General features: G+C 37.6%; 1 protein-coding gene across 1 annotated transcript; it reads right to left on the bottom strand.

The window, feature by feature from the left end:
• Window positions 1-1,863: 1,863 nt before the first annotated feature.
• On the bottom strand, window positions 1,864-9,579 carry LOC107561437 (uncharacterized). Its single transcript, XM_016245879.1, has 13 exons — window positions 9,222-9,579; window positions 7,447-7,708; window positions 7,251-7,365; window positions 7,025-7,120; window positions 6,504-6,639; window positions 6,284-6,408; window positions 5,248-5,294; window positions 5,048-5,159; window positions 4,824-4,919; window positions 4,470-4,605; window positions 4,346-4,378; window positions 2,349-2,458; window positions 1,864-2,008 (listed from the first exon to the last, which is right to left on the bottom strand). The coding sequence occupies exons 1-13, from the start codon at window positions 9,369-9,371 to the stop codon at window positions 1,888-1,890; spliced, it is 1,539 nt and encodes a 512-aa protein (XP_016101365.1). The 5' UTR covers window positions 9,372-9,579; the 3' UTR covers window positions 1,864-1,887.
• Window positions 9,580-10,830: the final 1,251 nt, after the last annotated feature.

Below are 10,830 nucleotides of genomic sequence, written 5' to 3'. Positions count from 1 at the left end.
ATAAGCAGTTTTTGTACATTATTTCACCAAAAAACAAAGAAAGACAATTTCAGTCCTGTTTCATCAAAAACCAACAGATGGCCTTGGAATTGAGTCACTGAGTGTCTCTGATGCCACCTGGGCGGGGAAAAATTACATAAAATTGGATTTTATGGTTACAGCCACTAGAGGGGCCTATAGAACCCTATGGAGATTTTTAAATGAGCAAAACAAGTGAAACATGAGAAATGAAAATGAATATAATCTTAAGGCTTAAATTCGGTTGTTTATGGATTCAAATATATATTGAAACATTACAAAATCCAAATTTTGTAAAAAAAATTTTTTAAATCTAACTGAATTATAACCTAAACATATGCATATCATACAAATTCATAAATATGAAATAAATATATAACATATTTTTAAAAATATAAATATGATATAAACTCATTGGTCTCCACCACATCACTCAAATCTAACTGTTAAGTTAAAAAAAAGGAAAAATGACAGCAGAATCCCAGCAGAAACATGAAAAATATTACAATGTGTTCTAAGAGAGTGTGTGTTTGTGCATGTGTATGTGTATGTGAGTTTTTTCTGCATTGGGGATATTCTGTAGTCTCAGCCCTTCGTTTGGGTATAAATCTTTACTGGATTGTCTCAGATTTTGTATATATAAAAAAATCAAATGTAATGACAAATGCAGTTTTCTCGTAAATTCCATTCATTCCTATGCGGGTCAAAATGACCCGCGAGGGACACTTTTGTTACTTTTTTTATTGCACCCATTTAAACTCCTCGAATCCACTCAAATTTTTTTGTGTGTATTCCCGGTGCAAGTGTGACAAAAGTAAAGACATCTTGGACCGGTATGATCAACATACAATTTTTAGAATTAAAAAAAAAAACTTTTTGGGTCAAAATGACCCGAGGGACGGATGACGGTTTAGCTGTATTGGACTACTGTGTTACAGGAAGTGTACTATTGGTACCAACAACTAGACAACTAGTCTCATTACCCATTTTGAGAAGATAGTTTATACATTTGATAAAGTGTATGACATCTCTCACTGTCATTTGAAGATATGAAATATGGTATGAGGAAAGATACATTTTAAAGTATTTTCTGAATAACTGTATAATTTCATCAAAACATAATACATTCATAAATTCAGATCACATCACACTTCACAGTGTTTATAAATTCATTCAAATGATTTTCATAAGCTCTGGTCAGGGTAAAACAAAATAGTGGTTTGATTTGTTTGTAAAATATAAATTTCTTTCAAATTAAAGATAAACCTCACTCTTTGGCCTAAAAGGCACATTAAAAGGGGTCATGAACTGCCTTTTTTATTATGTTGTACTGTTCTCTGAGGTCCACTTCTAATGTTATCAAGATTTTTTTTACATTAAAAAAACATCATAATTTAGAATAATAGGCTGTTTTCTGTCCTGTTTTGACTCCCCTCATCTAAACGCTCTGTTTGAATAGGCGTGGTGGGTTGTAGACTCTGAAGTAAACGCCCACTGCTATGATTGGCTAACAGTTGTGTATGTTTGACAGCTTACATTCTTCATAGATGGACGCTGCTGTAATATAAGCTAAAAATGCATAAATATTCAGTACATATCAAACGATCTGTAATAACAGACAAAGCAATAGTGACCACATAATAAAAATAGTTACTCATGCTCATGAGGTGCGACATTATTTTTGAATCCAATATAGTCGGCACATCATCATCTTTTAGGTTCAATCTTTCTGAAGATCCTGCATCGAATTGTGCTTTGTTAGTAAACAAATCTGCGGTAAAATGAAGTGAACAAAGGACCAGGTTCTTACTGATGTGGTCTGGAACTTCATTAAAAATAAAGTTCATCCACTCTTTCCTAATGTTTGGATTAGAAGGAAGGCGATGCAAAGACTGTGTTTTTCAACAACTTGGCATTGCACGGCGTCTTGTTGTTTTCTGAGCCATCTTTATCGTGTGGTTTCTGCATAGACCTGCATTCACCTCTCTCGCTACATGTGTGAAACAGTGAGAGGGTTTAGCCACACTATTATTTCATAAAGTGTCGTTTTGGTAGATTGGCTTCAGTATAAGCTGTTTTTAGACTTACGGGAAAGTTTTGAGTTCTAAAACGTGCAAAAACTACAGGACGTTGTTCAAGTTTAATGACCTCTTATATGTCAAAAGATCAAGGGAATTGTCCAATTTAAAAGCTGATGCTAGAGGCTGTGGTCTTTACTGTCCTCATTAACACACCCAATGCGTTCAAGTGGGCGGAGCAGAAGTAGTTAACATTTGCATTTGTTTCATGATATGCCTACATGTTTCTTGTATCTGCATTGAAAACACTACCTCTCATCAGCTGGATAGATCACCACACTACTGTTAGTGACCCGTATTCCATAATGACCCGCCCAGTACTGTGTATCGTTTCCACCATGAGTGAAACGGACAAAACGAACCCCCCTTCGTTTGGGTATAAATCTTTACTGGATTGTCTCAGATTTTGTATATATAAAAAAATCAAATGTAATGACAAATGCAGTTTTCTCGTAAATTCCATTCATTCCTATGCGGGTCAAAATGACCCGCGAGGGACACTTTTGTTACTTTTTTTATTGCACCCATTTAAACTCCTCGAATCCACTCAAATTTTTTTGTGTGTATTCCCGGTGCAAGTGTGACAAAAGTAAAGACATCTTGGACCGGTATGATCAACATACAATTTTTAGAATTAAAAAAAAAAACTTTTTGGGTCAAAATGACCCGAGGGACGGATGACGGTTTAGCTGTATTGGACTACTGTGTTACAGGAAGTGTACTATTGGTACCAACAACTAGACAACTAGTCTCATTACCCATTTTGAGAAGATAGTTTATACATTTGATAAAGTGTATGACATCTCTCACTGTCATTTGAAGATATGAAATATGGTATGAGGAAAGATACATTTTAAAGTATTTTCTGAATAACTGTATAATTTCATCAAAACATAATACATTCATAAATTCAGATCACATCACACTTCACAGTGTTTATAAATTCATTCAAATGATTTTCATAAGCTCTGGTCAGGGTAAAACAAAATAGTGGTTTGATTTGTTTGTAAAATATAAATTTCTTTCAAATTAAAGATAAACCTCACTCTTTGGCCTAAAAGGCACATTAAAAGGGGTCATGAACTGCCTTTTTTATTATGTTGTACTGTTCTCTGAGGTCCACTTCTAATGTTATCAAGATTTTTTTTACATTAAAAAAACATCATAATTTAGAATAATAGGCTGTTTTCTGTCCTGTTTTGACTCCCCTCATCTAAACGCTCTGTTTGAATAGGCGTGGTGGGTTGTAGACTCTGAAGTAAACGCCCACTGCTATGATTGGCAAACAGTTGTGTATGTTTGACAGCTTACATTCTTCATAGATGGACGCTGCTGTAATATAAGCTAAAAATGCATAAATATTCAGTACATATCAAACTATCTGTAATAACAGACAAAGCAATAGTGACCACATAATAAAAATAGTTACTCATGCTCATGAGGTGCGACATTATTTTTGAATCCAATATAGTCGGCACATCATCATCTTTTAGGTTCAATCTTTCTGAAGATCCTGCATCGAATTGTGCTTTGTTAGTAAACAAATCTGCGGTAAAATGAAGTGAACAAAGGACCAGGTTCTTACTGATGTGGTCTGGAACTTCATTAAAAATAAAGTTCATCCACTCTTTCCTAATGTTTGGATTAGAAGGAAGGCGATGCAAAGACTGTGTTTTTCAACAACTTGGCATTGCACGGCGTCTTGTTGTTTTCAGAGCCATCTTTATCGTGTGGTTTCTGCATAGACCTGCATTCACCTCTCTCGCTACATGTGTGAAACAGTGAGAGGGTTTAGCCACACTATTATTTCATAAAGTGTCACATTCCAGAACCTGTCGTTTTGGTAGATTGGCTTCAGTATAAGCTGTTTTTAGACTTACGGGAAAGTTTTGAGTTCTAAAACGTGCAAAAACTACAGGACGTTGTTCAAGTTTAATGACCTCTTATATGTCAAAAGATCAAGGGAATTTAGATTTCTCAGGTCTTGTCCCATTTAAAAGCTGATGCTAGAGGCTGTGGTCTTTACTGTCCTCATTAACACACCCAATGCGTTCAAGTGGGCGGAGCAGGAGTAGTTAACATTTGCATTTGTTTCATGATATGCCTACATGTTTCTTGTATCTGCATTGAAAACACTACCTCTCATCAGCTGGATAGATCACCACACTACTGTTAGTGACCCGTATTCCATAATGACCCGCCCAGTACTGTGTATCGTTTCCACCATGAGTGAAACGGACAAAACGAACCCCAGGTCCATAATTCTTAAAGACGTGGCTCGTCTGAAATAAAGCAGAACACAGGGACAGTTAAGCTTTTACTATTATTTTGATTACAGGGGAATAATTGGATGGTCAGTATTATTCTACTCACTTCACACCACGGCTGACTGTTCCTAAATGAAAATATAACTTTCTCAGGCTGAAAGGTTTTGATGGGGGTTTTCTTCTGATCAAGCAACTCTACACAGATCTGATACTCACTTCCACTGTCAAAGCATGGGGCATACCTGCACCAGACAAACATCAATTAAAAGTGTTCCTGTGAACAAACTGGGCTTTCATCTTATGATTTGTGTCGGATCTGTCAATACTACCAACCACAATTCCAGCATAAGGCACATGTGACCCAGATGGACAGGTCATTCACAAAAATGTATCACATAAAATATGAAATCCACCATCCAAGATACTGTAGCGTGAAATGAAAGTTTGAGTGAATGCTCACCAGTCTGATATTTTGATATGAGGTTGCACTTGATCCATGAAAGTATCACTGTAGCCTTCTTTGTTTAAATCAATCAGCTGTTGCTTCAAACATAGCCTGAGGACAACGTTTATGGGTGATTCACGTGTGGATTTGGCTTGGCAGTTGACTTATTTTCATATTTTAACTGAATGAAATGAAATGGGCTCAAAACTTTCTTGAAGGATCTAAAATATCAAACATACCCATAAGATGTTGCAAAAGATCTGGTGACCGAGTCTGGAATTGGTTTCCTATTTTCTCCTATCACCCAGCAGTCACCTCCACTACATACAATCTTCCATCCTCGAAGTCCATCTAATGACAAGATCAGAAAAGAGCCATTACCTTACACAAAATGTAATTATAGTGACACTTATTGTACAATCTTTATTATATAAATCACCTTGTGCGCTGGGATTCTTGAGCAAGTTAGATTTTGTGCATTGCAACCTACAATTGGAAACAAAGAACTTACGTCTCATATTCTGATTATATTACAGTAAACCAACCAAGACACAAATAATAGTAGGTACTTTTGCATTAGTAACATGTCAAACATTGCTCTTCTGACCAGCGATAACAACTCTTAATGTGGCAGCACCCTAATCTGCTTCTTGTGGGGGAGCATCTTTATGGCAGACTACTATTATTTTTTGTTTCTCTCATTTGATGAGAGAAATACTGTTATGAATAAGATGAATGTTAACGAACCTTCTGAATAATATTATTATTATTATTTAGACAAAAACATTTCATTCGTACATGTAGATTTCTCAGATCACATCACACTTTGTAATATTTAGAAATTCATTAAAATGACTGTCATAAGCTCAGAGCAAAACAAAATGAAATAGTGGTTTGATTTGTTTGTAAAGTATCATTTGCAGGAGAATTATTGTAGATGTGTATTTATTTACATATTTTTATTTTCATAAAGGTGCATCACCTTTATTGTGCTTAAACGGTCAAATTCAAACAATAATTGTCTTAATGCCTTTCTTGGCAAATATTCACGTAAACACAATCAATTATGTCTTAAGTGAGCGTAAGCAGTTGGGAGAAAATCACATGTGTGTCAGTATATTGGATTAATTCATTAGGTCTTAAAGGGATAGTTCACCCAATAATGAAAATTTTATGTTTATCTGCTTACTCCCAGGGCATCCAAGATGTAGGTGACTTTGTTTCTTCAGTAGAACGCAAATGAAAAAATAATCGAAACCATTCTTTATTTAATTTCTATCTTTTTTCTTTTTTTGCACAGCCCTATATAACAGTATAACAATCTTTATTGGAACAGAATACATCTACAGTATAATAAAGCTTTGTAATGTGATCTCCTAAAGACATATTAGAATTCATTAGAATTCCTTACCTGAAGGTCACTTTTGTGCCTGTTACATTTAGGAATGTAAAAATATCACTCTGGAAAACACTACCTCTCTGCAGCTGGACAGATTTCCACACTACTGTTAGTAACCCGTATTCCAGACCATCCCATCCCTCCATGAGTGAAACGGATAAACCGAACGCCAGGTCCATAATTCCTAAAGACGTAGGTAATCTGAAATAAAGCAGAACAAACACAGGGACAGTTAAGCTTTGACTATTAGCTTGATTACAGGGGAATAACTGGACTGTCAGTGTTATTCTACTTACTTGACACCATGGATAATCATTCCCCTGCTGAAAGAAAACTTTATAAGGATGATAGGTACTGATGCGTTTCTTCTCCTGATTAAGCAACTCTACAGACAACCGATACTGACTTCCATAATCAGAGAGTGGGGTATACCTGCAGATAAGACATCCAATAAATGTGGCTCTATTCAAAAATTGTGTTTTAATATTAGAATCTAATTTAACACTGGTACTGTCTTCTTAGAGGGATAGTTCATCCTAAAATGAAAACTGTTATCGTTTACACTCACTCATGTCATTCCAAACCTGTGTGACTTTCGGCCTTCTGCAGAACATAAAAGATAATGTTTTGAAAGTTGATTGTGTTCAATATTAGACTCAATTAATTTTCATATGGAAAAAAAAAACACTGAGACATTTTTCAAAGTATCTTATTTTGTACAAAGAAGTCACACAGGTTTAGAAAGCCATGAACAAGGGAGTAAATAATGACAGAATCCACCACCGAAGATACTGTGGGAGTTTGAGTAAATGCTCACCAGTCTGATATTTTGATATGAGGTCGCTGTTGATCCATGAAAGCATCACTGTAGCCTTCTTTCTTCAAATCAATCAGCTGCTCCTTAAAACATTGACTGAGGACAAAGTTGAGTTGGGTGATTCACGTGCGGATTGGTTTAGTATTGGATATATCTTCATGTTAGAACATCGACTGAAATAAAATGAGCTCAAAACTTCCTTGAAGATCTAAAATATCAACCATACCTCTGAGATGTTACAAAACATTTGGTGACTGTGTTGTCTGGAAACAGTTTATGGTTCCTTTCTGTCGCCCAGCGGTCAGCTCCATTCTGTACAATCTCCCATCCTTGAAGTCCATCTAATAAAAACATCAGAAAAGAGACACCTGATGCAAAATTCATTATAGTGACACTTACTGTATCCTAATTATGTGTCCTACCATCAGCTCTGGGATTCTTGAGCAGGTTACGTCTAAACTTAGATAGAAAGTAAAACATGCGCCAGTCCTCTGGGGGGCTGGAAGCATTATACGGCTGGAACCCCTCTGTCCGACAGCGCTCTCTCCAGTGTGCAGCACTGTCCACCAGCTCCTTCCACTCATGACACACCAACCGACAGACTTGGACCACCTGATGTGCAGGCAGGTTCAGTAAGATCTCCTCAACCACAGCCAGAGGAACAGCTGACTGCTGACCTGAACACTGACAGAGGAAAAGAAGATTACCTTTCAGTTCTAATCCTATTAGAAAATCTAGCTGTGGAACATGGTTGCTCGTCATCTATTGATTGACACTGGTCTCATGCCTCTTTCTCCCTGATGTAAAAAGTTATTACAAAAAAAGGGTTAATTTTGGACATGCAATTCCCTTTTCTACCACTAGGGGTAAAAAGAGAGGCTGTGAAAGATGTCCACTGTCCCCCTGTATTGATTGACACTGGTCTCATATCTGTATCTTCCTGCTGACGAAAGTTATTACAAAAAGAAGGTTAATTTTGGACATGCAATTCCCTTTTCTACCACTAGGGGTAAAAAGAGAGGCTGTGAAAGATGTCCACTGTCCCCCTGTATTGATTGACACTGGTCTCATGTCTCTGTCTTCCTGCTGACGAAAGTTATTACAAAAAGAAGGTTAATTTTGGACATGCAATTCCCTTTTCTACCAGTAGGAGTAAAATGGAAGGTTGCAAAAAAATGTCCATTGTCCCCCTCTATTGATGGACGGTGGTTTCATGCCTCTGTCTCCCTGATGTAAAAAGTAATTACAAAAAGAAAGTTAATTTTGGACATGCAATTCCCTAAAAAGTTATTACAAAAAGAAGGTTAATTTTGGACATGCAATTCCCTTTTCTACCACTAGGGGTAAAAAAGGAAGGTTTGAAAAAATGTCCATTGTCCCCCTCTATTGATGGACACTGGTTTCACGCCTCTGTCTCCCTGATGTAAAAAGTTATCACAAAAAGAAAGTTAATTTTGGACATGCAATTCCCTAATCAGCCACTAGGGTGAAAAAAAGAGAGACTGTGAAAGATGTCCACTGTCTCCCTGCATTGATTGACACTGGTCTCATGTCTACAGGCCCTTTAAATAAAAAGCTATTAGCAAAATAAACGAAGAAAAATTGCACTTTCCCCACGGTCCCTTGCCGAAAGCTGCGCGAACAGCGAGCTCTCCCGGCTTAATGCACATTGCTATGGGAAGCCAAACAACCCAAATGTGGGACGAAACAGCGCCTACATTGCCTATAATTTGCGTAAAACGTTGCACATTTATTGGTACTGAGAAATGTAGCCCGTGTGAAACGTTTGAAACCTCCTGTTCACCCAAAAATGCCTAAGTCATCATTTATTCACCCTTGTGTTGTTCTAATGCTGTATGCCTTTCTTTCTTTTTCAGACCACAGATGGAGAAATGTAAAGAAATGTCCCGCTTGCGCGCATCCATAATGGCAATGAATAGCGAGCGACCAAAAGACGCAAATGTATCACAGCTCCATCCTACACGACAGTTTTCTGGGAGTAGGCCTATGCGACAGGGTTTGGTGAAAACAACCCGAAATGTAATGTATTATTCAACAAAAATCCTGACATTAGGTCGCTGGTTTCTGTATACTTTTCTTATTAATCTTAATTGTGCTTGTTGGGCGCGTAAAAGTATTGCCGCGAACTGGTCATCATTCCATAGCATATAACAGAACAAAGAATTCATGAACTTACTGCGTCTGATCTGGTTTCAAAGTCTCTCGAAGCAACATGTCCGCTCTCTGACTGACCCATTCTTGTATTCTGATACATTTTCTTTTGACGTTGATTCGACACTTCTGTGCATTCGGAGGTAGGTGTGGATCCACAGAAGTTACGCTTCATACTTCTAACATCACAGTACACCAACTGACTCTGACTTTTAATGTGGCAGCGATCTCTTCTTGGGAAAGTGGAAGGTGCAAGGCTGACGTGGACAGCAGACCCTCTCTGTAAATCCCCCTTTTAATCAAATGCACTCTCTGTATGCGTATTGTAAAGAAATTGGCTTAGGACATCATTTAAGACAAAATCCATTACAGAAAAACATCTCCTAAGTGCTTTATTTTTTCATCTTAACTACAGAAATGAGAAACGGTTTTACAGAAGCATCTTGAACAATTCTAAAAATAAAAAAACTTCATAACTTCCTAACTCAAAACTCAGTAACAGTCACATTATAGCCCTGTCGGAGATACATGTATTAATTAGAAAAACAGCGATCTGTGATGGTGCAAAGACTTTTGAAAGTCCCAGAGGACGTGCAGCTTTGACTGCAGAACACTAAAAAGAATTAGGCTATTTGCACCTTCTACAGCAGTTCTGCAGAACTTGAATTAAAAAAAAAGTGTACGCCCCTCGGTTCCCGGACTTCCATCTGAATCATCGCTGTCACGTGTTTAGCGGGAAAGTATTTTTTCTAGGAACCATTATGTCTTTTGTAGTTGGTATGTTGTTGGAAAATAAAAAAACTGGATTTTTAATCAGTATAATGTTGATTTTGGGTAAATTCTTTATCCATAAGTGTAAGTGTATGAAGACAAACCCTTACTTTTATTGATTCTTTTTTCTCTGTATTTAAAAGAGATTTGTTTGTAGTTATTTTAGTAAACAGGCCTGCAAATTTGCTGGGATGTTAAGAAACTTTGGCTCATTCCCAGATAGCAAAATTGCTGTGGCCCAGATCCAGCCCACACCTGACACTTTCATCTGGCCCACTTTTAGCATGGAATGATGGCACTTGGGCGGTCCGCTCCTGTTTCCCAGATATGGACCACAAGCAAGCCATAGCAATGCCGCATGTCAGCAGAGAACAAAACAAATAAAGTACAACTGGCCCAAATCTGGGTAACAGTTATTTTGTATTCTGGCCCAGACCCGATAACTTGCTCTGGCCCACATACCACAAGGAATGATGGCACTTGGGTGATCTGCTCCTTACCAGATCTGGGCCACAAGGAAGCCATAGCAATGCTGCATGTCAGCATTTGAACAAAACAAATAAAGTACAACTGGCCCAAATCTGGGTAACAGTTATTTTGTATTCTGGCCCAGACCCGATAACTTGCTCTGGCCCACATACCACAAGGAATGATGGCACTTGGGTGATCTGCTCCTTACCAGATCTGGGCCACAAGGAAGCCATAGCAATGCTGCATGTCAGCATTTGAACAAAACAAATAAAGTCCCAGTCAGCAAATTTCCTTTGACGCCGATCTGGCCCATATCAACAGCTAAAGTGTGGCCCAGATTAGTTTGTGTTCGCCGGCCCAAAACTGGTCCACATCTTTTTAGCCAGAACTGA

The sequence above is a fragment of the Sinocyclocheilus grahami genome, unplaced genomic scaffold (assembly GCF_001515645.1).
Source record: "Sinocyclocheilus grahami isolate Dianchi unplaced genomic scaffold, SAMN03320097.WGS_v1.1 scaffold772.1, whole genome shotgun sequence".
NCBI lineage: Eukaryota > Metazoa > Chordata > Actinopteri > Cypriniformes > Cyprinidae > Sinocyclocheilus > Sinocyclocheilus grahami.
The sequence above is the reverse complement of the archived record's forward strand: the minus strand, read 5'-3'. Positions and strand labels throughout refer to the sequence as shown.

Coding starts and splice junctions, on each gene's coding strand:
- LOC107561437 (XM_016245879.1), bottom strand. CDS start 9,371: ATGAAGCGTAACTTCTGTGGATCCACACCTACCTCCGAATGCACAGAA. Junction 7,709..9,221: donor TTGAAACCAGATCAGACGCA/GTAAGTTCATGA, acceptor TTCCTCTGTCAG/TGTTCAGGTCAGCAGTCAGC. Junction 4,606..4,823: donor CATATCAAAATATCAGACTG/GTGAGCATTCAC, acceptor TGTCTGGTGCAG/GTATGCCCCATGCTTTGACA.